General features: G+C 44.2%; 2 protein-coding genes across 3 annotated transcripts in view; both read left to right on the plus strand.

Annotated features, from left to right (window-relative positions):
• Nucleotides 1–3,757, plus strand: part of COPA (COPI coat complex subunit alpha) — a 44,073-nt gene extending 40,316 nt beyond the window's left edge. For both annotated transcript variants that reach the window (XM_005203443.5, NM_001105645.1), the window contains exons 28-33: nt 301–437; nt 669–855; nt 945–1,055; nt 1,593–1,754; nt 2,655–2,849; nt 3,106–3,757. In XM_005203443.5, the coding sequence (XP_005203500.1) occupies nt 301–437; nt 669–855; nt 945–1,055; nt 1,593–1,754; nt 2,655–2,849; nt 3,106–3,165 (852 nt within the window). In that variant the 3' untranslated portion in view covers nt 3,166–3,757. The remainder of the gene's footprint in view (nt 1–300; nt 438–668; nt 856–944; nt 1,056–1,592; nt 1,755–2,654; nt 2,850–3,105) is intronic.
• Nucleotides 3,758–8,971: 5,214 nt separating this feature from the next.
• Nucleotides 8,972–14,412, plus strand: PEX19 (peroxisomal biogenesis factor 19). The gene is given in 8 exon segments (NM_001034540.2): nt 8,972–9,053; nt 10,439–10,548; nt 10,960–11,125; nt 11,559–11,644; nt 11,860–12,021; nt 12,745–12,921; nt 13,080–13,124; nt 13,293–14,412. Coding segments are annotated over 8 exon segments (900 nt in total). The 5' UTR covers nt 8,972–8,983; the 3' UTR covers nt 13,377–14,412.
• Nucleotides 14,413–21,946: the final 7,534 nt, after the last annotated feature.

The following is a 21,946-nucleotide window of genomic DNA, read 5'->3' on the forward strand; positions in this document are numbered from 1 at the left end:
ATGAAGTCAGCACCCCTTCACCCCTTCATGAACAGGTGTATGTTTTGAACACTAAGCCATGTGCTGTGGTAGCAATAACAGTACCAACAGCTGCAGCAACCACTAACATCTAATGTTGACTGTTTGCCAGTCACTATCATGAATGCTTTATGGGTATTATTTAATGAAGTAGGTCCTATAATTAAATATAATTTATTGATGAGGAACCAAGTAGAGAGAACTTAAATACCTTGCCCAGGGTCAACTAGTTTTTAAGTAGCAGAGCTCAGATCCTTATGTTTTCTTCCTCTTGTATTCCAGCTCCTTCACGACCAAGTAGGGGTAACCCAGTTTGGCCCCTACAAGCAACTGTTCCTGCAGACCTATGCCCGAGGCCGCACCACCTATCAGGCTCTGCCCTGCCTGCCCTCCATGTATGGCTATCCTAATCGCAATTGGTAAGGCCCCTTGCTTCTCTCTGTTCCAGCTTGTGGTAGATATTTCAGATGGTAGCCTCAGGGAATATCAGCATTGTCCCAGAGCTGATGTTTCCTAGTAGGAAAAGATCTTTGACTTGGCACTTTTCCCTGGCTTTTTTCACTGTAGGCTGTTGTGATCATGTTTCCAGAAGAAGTTAGGTTGAGGTGGGCTCCTAATCATCCTGTCTTCTTTCTACTTTTCTCTTTCAGGAAGGATGCAGGGCTGAAGAACGGTGTACCAGCTGTGGGCCTGAAGCTTAATGACCTCATCCAACGGTTGCAGCTGTGCTACCAGCTCACCACAGTTGGCAAGTTTGAGGAGGCTGTGGAAAAATTCCGGTCCATTTTACTCAGCGTGCCACTTCTTGTTGTAGACAATAAACAAGAGATTGCAGAGGTGAGAGCAGTCTAGCTGCTTGTCACAGTGCTAGGCACCCCCCCAGTCGTGCATCTGTACCGTGACCTTCTTTTGTCCCCTATCTCCAGGCTCAGCAGCTTATCACCATTTGCCGTGAGTACATTGTGGGTTTGTCCATGGAGACAGAAAGGAAGAAACTGCCCAAGGAAACTCTAGAACAGCAGAAGCGCATCTGTGAGGTAAGACCTCTGAGCAGTACAGAGGCATCCTCCCTTATACCCTCTGAATGAATAAATAGTAAGTCACTTCAGTCGTGTCCGACTCTTTGCGACCCTCTGGACTGTAGCCCGCCAGGCTCCTCTGTCCATGGGATTCTCAAGGCAAGAATACTGGAGTGGGTTGCCATTTCTGTCTCCAGGGGATCTTCCCTACCCAGGGATCGAACCAGGGTCTCTTACCTCTCCTGCCCTGGCAGGTGGGTTCTTTACTGCTAGTGCCACCTGGGAAGCCTCTATGGAGTCTGAATTCTTTAGGTCTCAATGTGGGGAGTAAGAGAAATTTGGGCCTGTTTCTGTGACAATAGAATGTATTTCTCCACCTTTCTTTCTCATCCCATAAGTTCTCTATAACTAGGAGGCAGAAGCTTTCTCTGTTTTATAGCCAGTCTGGTTTTTATTTGGTTGTTTTGTTGTGTTTTTAATGCATGTGTAACAACTTATAAATGATCTAGCCTAGCTTTAGCATCAGCCTGACATGTTCCTCCTTCTGTCCACCAGATGGCAGCCTATTTCACCCACTCAAACCTGCAGCCAGTGCACATGATCCTGGTGTTGCGTACAGCCCTCAACCTCTTCTTCAAGCTCAAGAACTTCAGGACTGCTGCCGCCTTTGCTCGGCGCCTGTTGGAACTCGGGCCCAAGCCGGAGGTGGCTCAACAGGTATATGGGAACTCCTTCAGTGAGCATAGGAGAACTGGATCTCCTCTTACATGGAGGGGGTCAAAGACCAAGGTTCTTGTCTCAGAAACAAAGTGTTGTATTACAGCATTCAACAAAAGAGCCAACAAGATGCCATCCTCTGTTTACATACAGAGGATGAGGACCTCTGTATGGCATGAGGACCCCCTTTAACTCCTGGAAACTAAGCAAATACCTTACTCAGACATTGCTCCACTGTGAGAATGTGACCTGTGACATCAAATAGCTCCTCTGTAGCTGAAAGTCAGCCCCGCACTGTCCTTAAGTTCAAGGTTTCTCCTTACCAACACCAGTTACCTCCATATATATACATGTCCCATTACTTGTGCTTTCTGAAAGCTTTTTTATTTGGGCAGTGAAAGCCAGTATTAACCCTTTCCTGGCTAACCCTGACAATTCTCAGACTTCGTGGAGAAGTATGGGTCTAGTTGGCCTTCCCCTGTGGCTCAGCTGGTAAAAGAATCCACCTGCAGTGCGGGAAACCTGGGTTCGATCGCTGGATTGGGAAGATCCCCTGGAGAAGGGAAAGGCTACCTACTCCAGTATTCTGGCCTGGAGAATTCCATGGACTGTATAGTCCATGGGGTCGCAGAATTGGACATGACTGAGCGACTTTCACTTCACTTCACTATGGGTCTAGTTCCATAGAGCCACTTTGGGATAGAAAAGGAAAAACCGTGATACAATAGGAATGGCAGTTATTATTCCTTCATATGACCTGTGCGGAGGACATATTCTGTATTCACTCAGTACAATTGCTTCTTGCATCAAAGAAACTGCTAAACCATGGTGTTGAGGTCATTTGAGTTGTGGTGTGCAGTTTTCAGTCCTTTTAAATAAAACATTCCTTCCCTCCCTTAGACCCGCAAAATCCTGTCTGCCTGTGAGAAAAACCCCACAGATGCCTATCAGCTCAATTATGACATGCACAACCCTTTCGACATCTGTGCTGCATCTTATCGGCCCATCTACCGTGGAAAGCCAGTGGAGAAATGTCCGCTCAGTGGGGCCTGCTATTCCCCTGAGTTTAAGGGTCAGATCTGCAAGGTCACTACGGTAAGTACTGTCCTTGAGAAATGAATCTAGAGTATTGAGGGAAGGGGAAAGAAGGCATATTGGTCCTTTTGTTTCCTGTATTCCCGCCTCACACCTTAAGGTAATGACATTGGAGAAAGGTAGAACTTCTCCCCACCACTCCTTACCAATCAGTAACCATAACAAAGCACTCGCCTGTGCTCACTAGGAGGGCAGGGAGTAGACTCTCTAGGCTTCTCACCCTCAAAAACCCCTAATCTTTTTTCTTCTTCCACAGGTGACAGAGATTGGCAAAGACGTGATCGGTTTGAGGATCAGCCCTCTGCAGTTTCGCTGAGGCCCCTTTCTGTGTGTAGGGTGAAACACCATGTTTCCTGCAGAGTCTTTATATTCTTCTAGCTCTTTCTTCCTTAACTACTCTTCGTGTTGGTGTTTAGTTCTCCCTGCCTTAAAATCTAATGTCCTTTTCTCTTCTTGTATGGCTAATCAAGTCTAAACCTGACTTTGTTGTTGTTGTCGCCTCTGAGAACCTCTCGTCTTCTCAAGGTGACTTATAGTTGTGGTCACACTTAGCCTTGCCTTTCCAGCCTAGATCTTTCAAAGAACATTTGTGATGAACATTTAAATAGTAAATTCCTTCAATATTTATCCTTTCCCTTTCCACCCCATGTGTACCTTTTGTTAGAAAGGAATGAGATGTAATAAATAAGATAGCGTCTTTAACTCAGTCATACCAAGCTCTTAGCCATCCCCATTTTCCTTGGGCATTTAAACTCCTAGGCAGATATAGCCTCTCTGTGCCCAGAAACTTAAAGTCTGAGAAGAAACTGTTTGTTTTCCCAGAAATGCATATCACCTTTTGTTGATTCTTTCCAAAGATTGTTCCTGTATTTTGTTTCTCACACGAAATAAAGTAGATTTTTATGAGAGTTTTGTGGTTTGTCATTTGTTTCCTGGACACGCTCACATTCCTCCTTACTTCATGTAGCTGCCCCATCCAAGCAGATATCTTTCCTTCAATAATTATTTTTAATTACAAAGATAGTAAATACCCATTGATTTTTTTAAAGTAAACTGCTGTGAGAATGGTAGAAAGCAAGTAGTTCCCTATTCCATTGTTGACTGTAACCTTCCATCTATTGCTAATTAGTAATACACTCTATATAGTACAACATATTTTGCTTGTCATGTAATAAGATTAATTTGGTAGTGTGATATAATGCACCTTTGATGAAAATATGTACTGTCATTTCAAATTCATGTTTTCAATAAACAGTACATTTAGTTCACAAATCAATAAATTTAGAAAGCTATTCAGTGATGTCTTCCTCCTCTGCTTTCCCTCAGCCACCCAGTTCCTATCACCTTCCCCAAAACAGGTAACTGCCATTGTTAGCTTCCTTAAATCCTGCCAGAGGTTTTTTTTAAAATGTATATACAAGCAGATGTCAATGTGTTCTTCCCTATCCCCCTATTTGTATCTAAATGGAAGCATACTACTTAAGGATTTTAAGTTGTCTTTTTATTGATGGATATACTTATTGATTGATATTTGACTATTATAAACAGTGGTGCAATGAATATCTTGAACATACATTGTACAGGTGGGGAAAGTGAGCCTGGAGGATAAACTCCTAGAATTGTGTGATTCCTACATCAAAGAGTGCAGGCCTATGTATCTTTTTAGCTTTAAAAGATGCTTTCTTGGTACTTCCTTGGTCCAGTGGTTAAGACTGTACTTCCACTCTATGAGGCACAGGTTCAATCCCTAGTTGGGGAACTAAGATCTCACATTTTAAAATTTGTTTTAAAAAGATGCCTTCTTAAACATAGTATCCCCAAAATAAGTCTGCCTTTTCAAAAAATTTGCATACTAATTTCATAACAGTTATAAACATTCTTATTGTAACCTAGGCAAATTGATTATTTTGGTAAAAGTTTTTTAAGTTTAAAACTTAAATTATAAAATTAGTTTTGCATATCAATATAAACATAATGAACTAAGGGATATGAAAAAAGTGGACAATCCTCATGAAGCTTACATAATCTTAGTTCAGCTTAGTCGTGTCCGACTCTTTGCCACCCCATGGACTGCAGCACGCCAGGCCTCCCTGTCCATCACCAACTGGGAAACAAAATGGATAAATGTGAAGTAATTGAATACCAGACAAGAATTTGAAGCTGATTAATAAACAGTGGAGAACCAAAAATGTCCTTAATCAAGAGAGTAATACAAAGAAAAGGCTGTAAAATATTCTTGCAGCAGTGTTCTGATTGCTTTGCCAACAAAGGTCCATCTAGTCAAGGCTATAGTTTTTCCAGTGGTCATGTATGGATGTGAGAGTTGGACTGTGAAGAAAGCTGAATGCCGAAGAATTGATGCTTTTGAACTGTGGTATTAGAGAAGACTCTTGAGAGTCTGTTGGACTGCAAGGAGATCCAACTAGTCCATCCTAAAGGAGATCAGTCCTGGGTGTTCATTGGAAGGACTGATGCTGAAGCTGAAATTCCAATACTTTGGCCACCTGATGCGAAGAGTTAACTCACTGAAAAAGACCCTGATGCTGGGAGGGATTGCGGGCAGGAGGAGAAGGGGACGACAGAGGATGAGATGGCTGGATGGCATCACCGACTCAATGGACATGAGTTTGGGTGAACTCTGGGAGTTGGTGATGGACAGGGAAGCCTGGCGTGCTGTAGTTCATGAGGATGCAAAGAGTTGGACATGACTGAGCGACTGAACTGAACTGAACTGAATAAACAGTGGAGAACCAAAAATGTCCTTAATCAAGAGAGTGATACAAAGAAAAGGCTGTAAAATACTCTTGCAGCAATGTTCACTATACATGAAAGGTAGGAGATGAGTAAATACTGAGATGAGGTGTTAGGCGTTTCAGTAGTAAAGCAAGTTTAATGGACTTCCCTGGTGGTACAGTGGATAGGAATCCACCTGCCAATGAAGGAGACATGGTATCAATCCCTGGTCTGGGAAGACTGCACATGCCATGGAACAATTAAGCCCATGCACCACAACTATTGAACCTGCACACCTAGAGCGTGCGCTCCACAACAAGAAGCCATGCACCGCAACTGAAGCGCAGCCCCCTGTCTCCATAACTAAAGAAAGTGCATACACCAACAAAGACCCCGTGCAACCAGTAAACAAATTCATAAAAAATGGTAAAGCGAGTTTAAGAAATAGAACAACCATGCCTATTTTCAACTCCATTCAATTATCTGATACTTTCCTTATTAGCATACTTATAGTACTATATTAATGTGAAGCCAATAGAAATACCTGTAACATGTGCTTGTTGTAACTACAGTTGTATTAGAGAGACACATATAAGCAGTTTGGAGTTAACCTGGAATAGATGTTACAGCTATTGGGGAGAAAGAGATTAATCAGGGAAGAATTAGATTACAGAAGTTTAGATGTGAAAACAACCTTAGAGTTTCAGCTTTCATGTTTTGTTTTGTTTTGTTTTTTTTTAATCATATTTGTAATAGAGTCCTAGAGTGGAGAAAGGTTTTGAGCAAAGCAATTTAATAACAGAGTTGAGACTAGCATTTAGGTCTTCTGACTTCTAGTTCAGAGTGTTTTTCCCAAGTTACAGTACGTGTGCTTGGACGATCACAGCAGGTTTTGCACAGGTATGACTTTAAAAGTATGTGCCTTATATGTCAAGGAAAGAGTAAGTACCTAATCTGGTGCTTGACATAGTACTCAAGTGTGTTTAGGAAGCTAAGGATGAAAGTCAGGAAGTGAGTTTTTTCATTTAGATGTGGTTTCTCCCTTTTAAACTTTATGATACTTTATCCTGAATTCTTATAAGACAATGACCTTGGCCATACTTGCTGTGTCTATGTCTATACCCACCTCCAGCCTAATGCCCAGACAACTACCTTAACAGCAAGGGCTGGTCCTGATTTCTCTCTCTGTCCTCCATGGTGCCCCACATAGGATTTTGAACAACAGCAGATGCCCTCTAAGTGGTAAAGTAGGTTTGTCTAAGGCAGTTGATGCATTCTGGCAGATCTAAATAGAACAATTCCAGAGAAGGGAAGGGATGTCTGGAGTTGTCTTTATCTGAGTCTCCCCCAACTACACATGATTCACTTCTGTGTAGAGAAAAGGCTATAAGTCAGGGAAGTTCACTTCAGTCACTCAGTCATGTCCAACTCTTTGTGACCCCATGGACTGCAGCACACCAGGCTTCCCTGTCCATCACCAACTCCAGAAGCTTGCTCAAACTCATGTCCATTGAGTCGGTGATGCATCCAACTATGTCATCCTCTGTCGTCCCCTCTTCCCCCTGCCTTCAATCTTTCCCCGCATCAGGGTCTTTTCCAAGGAGTCAGTTCTTTCTATCAGGTGGCAAAAGTATTGGAGTTTCAGCTTCAGTATCAGTCCTTCCAATGAATACCCAGGACTGATCTCCTTTAGAATGGACTGGTTGGATCTCCTTGCAGTCCAAGGGACTCTCAAGAGTCTTCTCCAACACCACAGTTCAAAAGCATCAATTCTTCAATGCTCAGCTTTCTTTATACTCCAACTTTCATATCCATACATGACTACTGGGAAAACCATAGCTTTGACTAGATAGAACTTTGTGGTAAAGTAATGTCTCTGCTTTTTAAAATGCTGTCTAGGTTGGTCATAGCTTTTCTTCCAAGGAGCAAGTGTCTTTTAATTTCATGGCTGCAGTCACCATCTGCAATGATCCTGGAGCCCAAGAAAATAAATTCTCTCACTGTTTCCATTGTTTCCCATCTATTTGCCATGAAGTGATGGGATCAGATGCATTATCTTAGCTTTCTGAATATTGAGTTTTAAGCCAACTTTTTCACTCTCCTCTTTCACTTTCATCAAGAGGCTCTTTAGTTCTTCTTCACTTTCTGCCATAAGGGTGGTGTCATCTGCATGCCCGAGGTTATTGATATTTCTTCCGGCAATCTTGTTTCCAGCTTGTGTTTCATCCAGCCCAGCATTTCTCATGATGTACTTTGCATATACGTTAAATAAGCAGGGTGACAATATATAGCTTTGGTGGATTCCTTTCCCGATTTGGAACCAGTCTGTTGTTCCATGTCCTGTTCTAACTGTTGCTTCTTGACCTGCATACAGATTTCTCAGGAGGCAGATCAGGTGGTCTGGTATTCTCATCTCTTGAAGAATTTTCCACAGTTTGTTGTGAACCACAGAGTCAAAGGCTTTGGTGTAGTCAATAAAGCACAAGTAGATGTTTTTCTGTTCAGGGAAGGGAACTCTACAGTAGCCTTTTTGCTTAATCCAAAGTCCAAGAGTCACTTTTCTACCCAATTTGATTAATAATCGAGTTCTAAGTTCTTGGCCCTGTGATAGTTTTAATGGGGTACAGGAAATGTGAGATAGCCAGTAGATTCTGCAGAGAAACATGCCTCTTTAGGATCTGAGAGAGCAAAGAGTAGACAATGAATGCCTAAGTTTTAATCCCTAGCCCAGGAGCTAGGGATGCAGCACTGAAGATGACAGATGAAAATCCTTGCCATCATCGTGCTTAAATTGCAAAGGGCTTAAGGGGAGATAGAAATGATAAATAAGTAAAACATACAGTATGTCAGATAGAGGTAAGGGTTGAGAAAAATGGAGGGAAAGTGGACAGGATTTGTATATGTATGTGTGTGGGAGGGGTTGCAGTTTTATTTAGTGAGGCCAAAGAAGGCATTTCAGAGAAGATGACATGTGAGTAAAATACTGAAGTGAGATAAAACTACCATGTTGGGTATGCCGTAACTGCAACTGCCTTACTGATTACAAATGCACAGCTTCTGGTGGCTCGTAGGCAGTTTGTCCCAGTTTGGCATACCCACAGCTCTGGAAAAAATAATAAGGAAGCCAGGTAATGTGGGAAGTTGAAAGAAAGGAAGCCAGGCCAGTAAAAGAAAAAAAAACCTGGCAGAAGGTAAGAGTAAACTCACCTCTGTTAGGTCAACGTGTCAGTAGAAAGAAGAGAGGTGGCAGGGGTGGGAATTGGAGCCTCCTGTCCCTTTAAAAATGGCGGCCTGGCACGGACCAACAATACCATTGGTTGCGCGAGCAGAGGGGCGGGCTCGGGGGCGGGGCGAGCGGAGCTGCGGAGTCCCACCTCCTACGGCAAGTCAGAGGTGGCAAGATGGCCGCGGCTGAGGGGGACGGTGGTGTCCGGGCCGAAGCTGACCGGGAATTGGAAGAGCTTCTGGAAAGTAAGAGCCCGTCATGGGAAAGCCCCAAAGAGGGCGGATGTAAGGGTCCATTCAGGGGGGTAGGTAAACCTGCGATGTTTGGGGCGGAGCAAGTAAGGCTCGCCAAAGGCTGGCCGGGGGCGGAGAGTCTGACTGCGACCCTCGAGAAAATCTCTGGGTCACCCTCTCCTTCCTCTACAGCGGTAGTTGAGGAGTTCTCTCTGGGTCCCTGAACGGCCCACACTGTTGATCACTCTGCCGGAGGGGAAACTAACCCAGAGGACGTTTCACGCTCCCTCTCCAAACTCCCCTTACTTTAGTAAGTTCTGAAGTCCTGACTCTCCCCACCAGCAGCAGCATTTGGTCCTCGGGGGGCAGCGAACCGAACAACCACGGATTGCTTCCATTAACTATTAGCAAACCTGTAGTGCGTTCTTCTGTGCACGCTCCTGCCCTCCTTAATAGAAAAGACACTCCTTTCTTTCTCCCAGTCCTTTCATCCACCAGGCCCCTTTCCAGTTCTTTCATCATGTCAGAGCTCAAACCCTTCCCATTATTTTGAAAAACAGGGTGAGACAGCCTCAGGGTAAGACAGTTCTCTTTTGAAAGGAGGTGGCTGTACTTTTCCTTCTCAGCCCTGCCATCCACTCCTCTCTGGTTTGGTTTCTTGTCCAGAGTGGGGCTGGTGTCTTACTCCTAGGCCTGGCAAATATAGTGGTGGTGAGAACAGAGGTTTTTCAGGGTAGAGGTGAATACTTTTTGTCTCTTGCTCAGTCACAGAGTGGGCAGGTGGAAAGATAAACAGAAATGGTGAGAAGTGCTAAGTGACTGTGTGAGTCTGCAGAGATGAGGCCACAGGGAGCTCTAGCAACTCTGGGGAGGGAGAGCTAAATTGAAAGAGAAAAGAGAGTTCAGGGCCCTCCGGTGGAGTATAATATGGAGTCCCTCAGTTTGTACCAGGACCCATGGGAAGCTGGGTGAAATATCTTAAGGCTTCTGCTCTCTTGCCAAAGATTATTCCTTGTAGGGCTCCAGAGTGAGTTCTAGGGAGGTTAAGGACATCTGTGTTCTCTGTTCCCCTTGAATATCTGTATGGGATTTCTAGGAACCATTAAAGTATGGCAAAGAGGCATCATGTAGATGAACTGTCGTCTTACAGCTTTGAGAGATGTTTTTTCCACCTTAAGAGATTTCTTCCTCTATGATTACAATACATTAGATAATGGGGAGGGGGAGGGAGAAGCTTATTGAAGAGTGGGTCAGGAGAGGGAGACTCAAAAAAGGAGAGCATTTTAGGAAGGTTGGCAGCTTGAAAGATTGTTTTCTTAATGCTTTGCTCAGAAACCCCTCTAGCCTTGCATTCTCATCCATCACCAACATATACACTGTGTCTCTTGTCTCTGAAGGTGCTCTTGATGATTTCGATAAGGCCAAACCCTCCCCAGCACCCCCTCCTACCACCACGGCCCCTGATGCTTCAGGGCCCCAGAAGAGATCGCCAGGAGACACTGCCAAAGTATAAATTCTACCCACTTAAGGGATGGGGAGGGGATGGGTGTGCAGCTCCAAGCAGAGGTGGGGCAGGCCCTTGTGGGCCAGAAGGGAGTCGGGGAGGGTGCCTTGGCCTCACATTGCTGAGTGCTCTTGCAGGCCTCAGTCCTTGTGAAACAGGGACTTGAGATTAAGTAGAGGGATCTCAAAGAACAGATTTAAATGGTTGGATTGGGAATGCCAGCCCATTGCCTTCCCTCAGTGGCCGGATGCCTTTTTGCTGTTCTCATAAGGAGAAGTAGTCAGAATGTCCAATTGAGGTGGGTAGGAGGGAAGCACTGCATCTCCCAGAGCCACTGCCTGTGGCTTCTGTCAGAAACCATGTACAGTGGGGCGCCAAGTAAGAGATGTACTTTGGCCACGTTGTCGCCTGCAGGATGCCCTCTTCGCCTCCCAGGAGAAGTTTTTCCAGGAACTGTTTGACAGCGAGCTGGCTTCCCAAGCCACTGCAGAGTTTGAGAAAGCAATGAAAGAGTTGGCTGAGGAAGAGCCCCACCTGGTAGAGCAGTTCCAAAAGCTTTCAGAGGCTGCTGGGAGAGTAGGTAAGGAGGGGAAACAGTGGGAAATATCTGAACAAACCTCTTGGGTTATTGTCCCTTGACAACACCAAAATTTTTTGTAAAAGTTGACAGGAATTATGATACCACTGCCATGGTATAGGGGAGGAGATGGAAGGAAAAAGGAGACCCTGTTTAATGAAAGGGGTGAGATAGGTTGGAAAGTAACAGAAAAGATTATTGAAAAGGGATAATTTTAAAGATCAGTGTTAATGTGGGTGTCATTGTAGAGAACAAACTGAGACACAGTCCACGTAGATTTGTGGAAATAACTATGAAGATAAACGTAGAGTATTCAAAGATTTGGAGTGTAGTAATTCACTAATAAATGCTCCATGTCCAAGCTGGTAACCAGGTCAGTCTAAGCAAGCAAACAGTTAAAATCCTAAATGACTTAGGCTCTTTTCATCTCTCCTAGGCAGTGATGCGACTTCCCAACAAGAATTCACCTCTTGCCTAAAGGAGACGTTAAGTGGACTAGCCAAGAATGCCACTGACCTTCAGGTGAGGGGGAAGAGATAGGGAACCACAAGGGTCCCACTCACAGAGACTTCACCGGCAGAGTCTCAAAAGACAGACTCTCTTGGCTATCATCTCAAGTCTGTTCTTGCCTCACTATTTTGCTACAGGCATGTTTAAATAGTTCTTTCCCACCTGAAAAGTTGGTAAGTGTCCCAAGAAGGTGGTATACTTGCTCATTTCTCTTCTGTCCTTTCCAGAACTCTGGCATGTCAGAAGAGGAACTGACCAAGGCCATGGAAGGGCTGGGCATGGACGAAGGGGATGGGGAAGGGACCATCCTCCCCATCATGCAGAGTATCATGCAGAACCTACTGTCCAGGGATGTGCTGTACCCGTCACTGAAGGAAATCACAGAAAAGGTTTGTGAACTTCTGTTTATGCTTTTCCTCCTTATTCCTCATTGTATCAACTCCTATGGGCTACTTTGTCTATTTAGAGACTGTAAAGACAGTAACTCAAGTGTACAAGTTCATCTTTTTTTCTCCTTTGTTTATTTATTTGGAGGGGGAGAGTTAGGGAGGAGTTGTGTCTCCAAGAGAGTAAAGCTACTTTACTGAGGATATTTAAGGTAGACAGGGAAATCCTTCAGCTCTATTAATAGTTTTCTATAAACTAGTCTAAGACTCTGTTGTTGTCTGATCAACTCCTTCTTGCATTTCCAATTTCATTCATTTCTCCAACAAGATGTCACTGATGGTTTACTGACTTTATGCTGTGAACAATTTTAAGAGTAGTTTAAATGATGGTCTCTGCCATCAAAGAGTTTATAGTGTTACTGGAGAGACTTCTAAAAGTTGTTAAACACAAAAGAAGGAATATGTGACTGAAACCATATGTGGCCCTTAAAGCCTCAAATATTGACCATCTGGCTCGTCACAGAAAAAGTTTGTCATAAATGGTGACCATAAAGGCTAGCATAGCCAGGTGATCTGATTGAAGTCAGTGCTGCTTCTCATGCTAAACTTGCTTATTTAGTTTTTCCTTCTCCTCTCTTTCTGGCCCCTTCGTGTTCTTCGTATTTTATGACCCTTACTTACGCATTGTTCACTTAATTCTTCACCACCCATTCTCTGTTTACTTAGTATCCAGAATGGTTGCGGGCTCACCGAGACTCTCTACCTCCAGAGCAATTTGAAAAATATCAGGAACAACATAGTGTCATGGGCAAAATATGTGAGCAGTTTGAGGCAGAGACCCCCACAGACAGTGAGGCCACTCAGAAGGCTCGTTTTGAGGTGGTGCTGGATCTTATGCAGCAGGTAAGGCCTTTCACTGTCTGCCTGCTGCTGCTTTCTGCTTGAGTGTTCATTGCAGGCAGATCCTGAAAGGAGGCCACACAGCCGAACCAAAGTTGGGGAGGGCGCACAGGGGAGGCCACAAGGCACGGGCTTATCTCGTGTTCCTCCTTATTTTCCAGCTACAAGATTTGGGCCATCCTCCAAAAGAGCTTGCTGGGGAGATGGTGAGTATACCATCTTGTAGACTTTAATCTGAGCCCAAGTTTCCATTATTCTGTAACCTTTAGAGATTCCGCCTAAGGTAATAATAGTGGCTGCAGGGGATAGACCTTCAAAAGCTCTAACTTTTTGAAATGGGAGGAGTTATCTGAGTCCCTTCATCTCTTCTCCAGCCTCCTGGCCTCAACTTTGACCTGGATGCCCTTAATCTATCGGGCCCACCAGGTGCCAATGGCGAACAGTGTCTGATCATGTGAAACACAGCACACTTTCTTCCCTGATTCCCAGCCATGGGGGAACGTCTGGAGTCAGAAGAAGCACTGAGAACTGAGGCAGGAGTGTCGTCTACCAGAGTGGCTGCCCACTGCCATCTGTCATCCCACCCAAGATTGTGTCATACCAGCTGAGGCTTTTTCTCTTTGTAGGAATAAGGCCTGTTCTGCAGATCATTACTGTGAACCTTTCCATTGTGGTTTCTGCTGCTAGCAAAGGCCCAGCTACCTTCCAAGTGAAGGAAGGCAACTCTTTGGGGGCAGGCACCTTTTTCCCTCTCCCAAAGTCATGTTACACAGGGCCACACTGATGTTCACTTTTGTACCCGAGGTCTTCGTGCCTTGTCTCTCCTCCCTCTCTTGGACCTGGGGATCAGGGACAGCGTCCTAAGACTCTGTATTTCTGTACTTCTCTTAAGCAGGGCCTTTGGGAATGAGTGCAAAGAAACTTAGCCTGGGCTGGGGCCGTAGGTCTGTCGCCACACCCTCTTGCCTTCAGACTGTTGTGAATTCTCCAAAGTAAGTGGGGGCCTTTTGCATCTAATCACAGGTTGAAAGAGAAGCCCTGGAATTCTCTCTCCAGGTACAGAGTCCTCAGCTCCCTGTCCAGCCTGAGAACTCAAGCAGCTGCCCTGGTTCTTTCTATAATGCTATGTGATCTGGGTGAACTCAGCCCTTGACCTTCCTTTACCCCCTACCTCTCCTCTCATCTCTCTACTTTAAATACCTCTTTATTCCAACCCTTCTCTGAGCCCAAACTGTGAGGAAAAAGTCCTGTCCTGTTTCCCCTGTTCTAGTCCATCCACCACTCTCACCAGCCCTGCTGTCTCGCTGGCAAGCCTGTAATTATAGTGTGTCTAGGAAGTGAATGACTGCTCTTCCCCAGTTGCATACCGTTTTCTTTTACACACGTACACTTCTGATTTCTTTGACTGCTGCCCATTGATTCAGGGAGGTAGCTTGGGAAAAGGGAGGTGGGATGCTGCCTGCGCCCTTTTTCCTGACAAATAAATATTCTGAGTGAGGACGGTAGTCTGTATTTCATCCAGCTCTTTTCCTAATCTTCCTCAGCTTCTCTACGCTGCCGTGTGAGGTGTGTTAGCTTAACACTGCTGGGTTCTACCATCACGTCTCTTCCCAGCTCAGTCTGCACCTCAGTTGGTAGAGCAGACTGAATGACCACCATTCCTCATTTTCTCTGTTTTTGAAGCCTTTCAGTTGGTATTGTATTTTAACATTTTACATTATTATGTTAATATTAGTAATGTATTGTTAACATGTTTTCTAAATTTTTTTTGTTGGAGCTGACCTTGCCTTTCACTATGGGAGCCAGTGGATCTGTAGATCTTGGGTACCACATGTTGGTGGATATTCTGGTTCAGACCAGCTGGCTGTCCTCGTTCAGCACTCAGAAAATAACTACCAGAGCAAATTTGTACTTACCATTTGTGGCACTCTGATCACCTGACATGACACTTTCCCTTGGGTTAAGACTTGTCTCCCCTTAAGATCCCCTACACGTTCTGTGGTATTGGTGAGGAAGGAAATATTTTTAAGACCTCAGGCTGTTTAGGAAGGTCCAGCTATTGTACCTCACAGTAGGGAAGAGCCCAGGCCTGAGTCTGAGACTCCTCGCCTCTGCAAGAGATGGGAAAGTACAAGCAGACCTGTGATGGTGGTCACAGGACATGAATGGCCAAAATTGTCTCCTTATAGCTCTAGCCAAAAACTGAACGAGGATGGGAAGGGGGGTGGGAAGGACAGAAGGGCCCTGCCCCTTGATCCATGTGCCAGTTTTCTTTTACACATTCTCACTTCTGTGGCCTGGCCAGGACTTACTCCAGAAACCTAAACAGGTACCACCTTAGTTTTGTTCCTGAGACATTCATTTTCATTTTCATTTTCATTGAACATGATTTGATTGGCCTCAGGTTACTGTCTGTTCCAAAAATACTATTTGAACTCTTCTAGGGCTCATGGAAAGATAGAGCAGTCTTTCTCAGACTGGTAAAGGTCCTTTGGTAAAGGACCAGGTGTTCTGTTTTACAAGTATCCTGTCCTTTGCCCACCAGTATGTTTTCCATATGCACAGTTCATATTGTGGGCGACCCACCATATAAGTTTGACAACACCAAACTGACCAAATCCCTTCTGCCTGATAAAGCCACTCTTTATGCGTTCAGATATTATAGCAATGTTGGAATGCTGGGGACTTCCTTGACAGTCCAGTGGTTAAGGCTCGACGCTCCCAATGCATAGGGCACCAGTTTGATCCCTGGTCGAGGATTTAAGATCCCACATGCCACACGGCACAGCCTAAATGAATATGAAAAAATAAAATGCTAAAAAGTTTCTAAAAACTGAATTTCTAACTCGTCTTGTCACAGAGTGGTAAACTACTCACAGATCAGTACAAATTTCCAACTACCTGAGTAGCTCTGCTCTGGGGCCCTCCTCAGTCTCTCCACAGCTGCATCAGCCAAATAGATACATTTCTATACTTGTTCCATCTGAGTGTTGCTTTTAATGAACTTTTTCTTTAGCAAGAATGTGTCACTGTAAGGAAGTTTCTAGTATTTTTCTAGCCTTCCTTTTGCTACTTAAAATAACCAGTACAAAGCTTAGTTTTCAGTTGTGCATGTTTATGCTGCTGCTGCTGCTGAGTCGCTTCAGTCGTGTCTGACTCTGTGCGACCCCATAGACAGCAGCCCACCAGGCTCCCCCGTCCCTGGGATTCTCCAGGCAAGAACACTGGAGTGGGTTGCCATTTCCTTCTCCAATGCATGAAAGTGAAAAGTGAAAGTGAAGTCGCTCAGTCGTGTCTGACCCTCAGTGACCCCATGGACCGCAGCCTACCAGGCTCCTCTATCCATGGGATTTTCCAGGCAAGAGTACTGGAGTGGGGTGCCATTGCCTTCTCCGGTTTATGCTACTGTCATACTTTAAAGGAAATGCCCCCTTGCTCCAAAATTCTGTACATTAGAAAACAAATTCTTGGTTGTTTAGATGGTTTAATGAATTAAGAATCAAGTTAATACTGTGATAATGGGGTCCATTTCCTATGATTTTTGGAACATCCTAATAAGGGCCCCATGTGTGTGTACTAAGTCGCCTCAGTCATGTCTAACTCTTTGCGACCCCATGGATTGTAGCCTGCCAGGCTCCTCTGTCCATAGGATTCACCAGGCACAAGAATGCTGGAGTGGGTTGCCATGCCCTCTTCCAGGGGATCTTCCTGACCCAGGGATCGAACCCGCAGCCCAAGGATCCCATGAGGCACTTATGCTATTGAGATGGCTTTTGGGGAGCTTAGGAGAAATGATGGCCCACAGTAAGTCAGGGAGAAATGACAGACCATATGAGAAGTGATCAAAAGTCTTAGCGGAAGTATGCATGCAAGAATGAATGTATATGTCACTGGAAAATCCACCTGCTGACTGTTTCTCAGGAAGGCGTTGGGAAAATTTTTTATAAAGGAAAGGCCCTGATGAAGGGGTCACCAGCATGTTTGAGAAGTTAAGAAGGGTTGTCTCTGGGTGGAGGCTGATGGAAGAGGATGTTGTTTAAGAACTTGTTTCCCTGGTAGTGGTGGGGATGATAGGATCCTAGCATTTGCCTCTGAAAGCAGAGACCAAATGGCAACACTTCACTCTCAGAAGCAGAGTGAATGAATTTCCATAAGGGCAGCATGGTCAAAGAGGAGGGGACTAATGGACAGTGAGTCCTAGAGGCCATAGATAGTCAAGGAGGATAAATCAATTTACATATAATTAAGAGTAACCAAGAATGGTGGAACAGAAGACTGAGGTCAGTAACTTCAATGAAAGGTCACAATTCCTTGCCTAGTTTCTAGGCTTGAGACAATTTTCAGGCTAAATTCCTCAGTTGACCACATCATTTACCTAGTTAACCACACACTCAGGAAAGAAGACTGTCCACATTTTTTTAGTTGGAATACAAGGATACAGGGTCTGAGTTGACACTGAAACCCAGGGACTTAGAGCACTGCCACACACCTCCTATCCCTGCAGCCCCCACCCCAACCCAATTACAGTAGGAAAATAGGGGATCAGGTAATAACTGGAGTGCTTGCCCAAGTCTGTCTCACGGTGGGTCCAAAAATCTATAGTCATTTTTCCAGTTGCGATAGGTAATCTGAATGGACATATTTGGCAGTCGGCAGAAAGCCCAAGTAGAATCCCTAAAACTACACCCCCACCTCTGCCGAGAATAGTAAATAAGTACTATTGCATTCTGGGGGAAATGGCAGCAATTAGTTATATTCTTTAAGAGTTAAAAAGGGTACAGGGTGTTGGTCCCCATCATATCCTCGTTTAGTCTCACCATCTGGCCCTTGCAAACACCGACTAAACGGACTGCTGTAAACTTGCGCAGTTAGTAGTCCTGACCCTTACAACTGTAGGGTCTGTTCTGGCCCTTACAACTAGACTTGATATTCTGGTTGAACACAACAAATCTTACATTGGATGAGCTTCATCTCTGGCTTGTAGAGATAACAAGACTTTTCACCTACAAACACATGTTGAGTCCACGAGAGAGAAACACACTCCCTTGTGGCCCATCTCGTAAGAGGTTGGACACATTTACTGGAGAGTGACACAGCCTCTGATACAGGTATGTGGCTCTTAATTTGTACTATTTGGCCTTTTTTTAACAGAAAGTTTCCCAATCTAGTGAGTATGTTCTTTCAATATTAATCAGGAAGAAGTATCAGAATTAGTTGGAGCGGCAGTTGATGGTCAACAATATATGTTTTGATTTTAATATAGAGTTATGTTAGTTCTTCCTCTCCCTGTCACAGTACAGTCCAAAAGAATCTGGATATTCTGTAATATATCCCATTTGTTTGCTTTATTAAGCTTATACTACTCAGGTATTGAGGATGTACTAATCAGATCTGATGAACAAACAGTGTCAATTATTCTGGATTCCTTGTTGAGACACATACACTCCAGAGGGTAGAAGATAAATTTTTCAAAAGACGCAGGGCCCTGCCATGTTGGTTAAGTTTCTACGTGTCCAATGATCCTTTCTAAGGTAAATATAAGTTATTGTATCTTGTGCCTTTTATCCTAAGAAGTTCAATACCTTGGTAGGCATATTACAGTTTTGGAGGCAGCATAGTCTGAGCTTGGGAATACAATACTGGCCTTCACAGCAGGTCCAGACTACCATACAAGCAGTCCTGCTGCTTGGGTCATAACACCTGGAAAGTTCCATGGTACTAGAGGTACCTGTGGTAAGAAAAGATGTGTGAATTGTCTGGCAATCCACAGTAGGAGAATTCCAGCACAGATCTCTAGGGTTCTGGAGTTAGGTGGTTGTTTCTGCAGTAGAGAAAGTTTCACCATTGCAAAGCATCTCCTGGCATACTGTTAGGTCCTGAAAGAAATTCAGTGTCTGACCACAAAATATCAAGTGACTATGTGACCAGTTGCCCATATAAACAGCGTGTTATTGTCAGACATGCCAAGTCATAAGATTCGGTGGATACAATAACAATATATTTTACAGTGGAAATTGTTCACTTTGGAAGAAGCCCAAGCAAACTTGGCACAAGAAAATTAAACAAAGGGCCTCAGGCCTTCATATTACCTATATCTGTTGCACTAAAACCTTTCTTGTAGCTCATACCTATGGCAACATAAGAATTCCTTCAACCATTTGACAGAGGAAAAAGTCCAAGTCTGGTTTGTGGATGGCCTAGCTTGATCATGTTAGGGCAAACTAAGCCAAGTGAGGACTGCTGCTTCTCAATAGCCTTTTCCTGAGTGGTCCTGAATCCTAAGAGACAGTGATGAGGGGAAATTCTCTCAATGAGTAGGACTTTAGGCAGTTTAGTTGACCATCCACTTTGGAGAAAGAAGTGGCTGGAGGCAAGGATATACATGAACTCAGAGTCAGTGGGCTGGTTGGTCAAGGACCCAAAAGGAGCAAGATCAGAAAATGGGGTCTGGTAAAGAGTGTTTAGGTGGATCTGTGAGAGTGAGACTTGTATTCCCCAGAAGTGGGACTTGTATTCACTAAATAAATAAACTGTATGGATAGGATAATTTAGTTGGGACAATTTCAGCTATCCCGGTTCGTGCATAGTGTGGTTATAAATAGAATCTCTGTGGTGGCAGAAATGGAGCCTGTTTTTCAACCTGTTAACATGAACTCCTTTCTTACCCAGGCTGACTGAGCTCTGCTGTTTCTAAATGTCTGTCTTGTCAGCATCAAAGAGCAGTGCTGATCCCCTTGTTAAGTACCACTGTTCAATGAGAACAGCTCACCATTTGGTGCCAAGTTGATTACATCAAACCTTTTCCATTCTGGAAAAAACAACAGTTTAACATTCTGATCAGGACTGATATATTTTGCTTTGCCTGTAAGTGCCTGAGCCATTTGCTGGCATTGGGCCCTACGTAAGAATGCCGTGGAACAAGGTTCTCAGTTAATGGCAAAGCAAGTACAGTAATGGGCACATGACAGTGGGGCCCACTGCTCCTAAAAATACCTTTTTACCAGAAGCTTCTGACCTGGTAGAGTAGTGGGATGGCCTTTTGAAGGTGCATCTGTGGTGCCATTAAGGATGGAGTGCTGTCCTTCACAATACAGTATAAACCTACATGACCATAATAGGGTGCTTTATCCACAAAAGGTAGAATTCATGGGTTCTGGAACCAAGGGGTGGAGATAGGCGTGACCCTGTTCAATATCACTTCCGTGAGCCACTTGAAGCATTTGTACTTCCTGTCCTTGCAACTTTAAATTCTGTGGGTCTGGAGATCCTGTTTCCCAGAGTGGAGAGGCTTCTACCAGGCACAGCATAAGAATCTTAATAAAGGTATGGCTGCCATCTGGTCACTTTGGGCTCCTAATGCCAGCAGATTATCAGGCAGAAAACTTGCCATACTGTCTGGGATAATTAGCTCTGTGATGAGGAGTTAGGATCACTTTTACATCATGAATACAAACAGAAAAGTGTTTGATGCACATGTGATCCCTGGGTTAACTTTTAGTTCTCCTGTACTCAATTTTAACTGTAAATAACTAAACACTTACGGCCTGGTAGGGCATGATCTTCAGGGGCCCAGAACCCTCAGGGATGAAGATCTGGATCACCCCAGAGGTAAGCTATCTAGACTAACAAAAATTGTAGTCAGCAGGAAGATGAATCTGAAATAGGTGTCACTGAAGGAAGATGATGAGTGTCATCTGCAATTTCTGGACCAACTGCAAACCCTCTTGTGTTTCCAGAAATTGTGACTAACTTGACTTATGGAGAAACTGCTTAGATATAGAGAACTTTGTAACACAAATGGCCCCAATATAGTAGACATTGTTGGTACTCTGTTCAAAGCCTCTTTACCAGGAAGTGAGTGTTGGCTGCTAATAGCTCACTGCTGCATCTTCTTGGGAATCACTCTCTGCCAACAAAAGCCACTTCTGGAAATCCCTGGAAGGTTGTTCCTTCCCAGGGATAACACCACAGTCAATGGTATGATATTAGTTCCTGTTCAGAAGTCAGTCAGGATTCTGATAGGGATTGCATTATCAGTGATGATATGTAATTAGTAATTGTGTTGTCAGCAAATGATACTAAGGTACAAAATTCCTTGCTTTCCTCAAGGTGAGCCATTTATGTGCCAAGAGTTCCCAGTGGAAGCTAAACTTATCAGCTGAACCTGTATCTTTGCCTAACTTTTCCTCTTGTCCTATCTTGCTTCACTCACTCCATTATAGGTTTTACTTGAGAGCACTCCCTCAATAAACCACTTGCACAGAATCCCTTTCTTGGACTCTGCTTCTAGGGAGAAAACAGGAGATAATAGTGTCAACTGAGAGATTTGAGTGTGACAGAAGTAGAGCAAAGAGCAAGTGTTGAGTTCAGTTTGGGAATGTTAAGGTGCCATTGGCTGGAATAGAAGAGAACATCCTCAATCTGGTAAAGTACAACTACACAAAAAATCTACAGCTAACATCATACTTAAGGATCAGGAACAATACAAGGATATCAGCCATAACCACTTCTAGTCAATATTTTGCCAGAGGTTTTCAGTTCAGTTCAGTCACCCAGTCGTGTCCAATTCTTTGCGACCCCATGAACCACAGCACGCCAGGCCTCCCTATCCATCACCAACTCCCAGAGTCCACCCAAACCCATGTCCATTGAGTCAGTGATGCCATCCAACCATCTCATCCTCTGTCGTCCCCTTCTCCTCCTGCCCTCAATCTTTCCCAGCATCAGGGTCTTTTCAAATGAGTCAGCTCTTCGCATCAGGTGGCCAAAGTATTGGAGTTTCAGCTTCAACATCAGTCCTTCCAATGAACACCCAGAACTGATCTCCTTTAGGATGGATTGGTTGGATCTCCTTGCAGTCCAAGGGACTCTCAAGAGTCTTCTCCAACACCACAGTTCAAAAGCATCAATTCTTCGGTGCTCAGCTTTCTTTATAGTCCAACTCTCACATCCATACATGACCATTGGAAAAACCATAGCCTTGACTAGATGGACCTTTGTTGACAAAGTAATGTCTCTGCTTTTTAAT

The sequence above is a fragment of the Bos taurus genome, chromosome 3, assembly GCF_002263795.3.
Source record: "Bos taurus isolate L1 Dominette 01449 registration number 42190680 breed Hereford chromosome 3, ARS-UCD2.0, whole genome shotgun sequence".
Lineage (NCBI taxonomy): Eukaryota > Metazoa > Chordata > Mammalia > Artiodactyla > Bovidae > Bos > Bos taurus.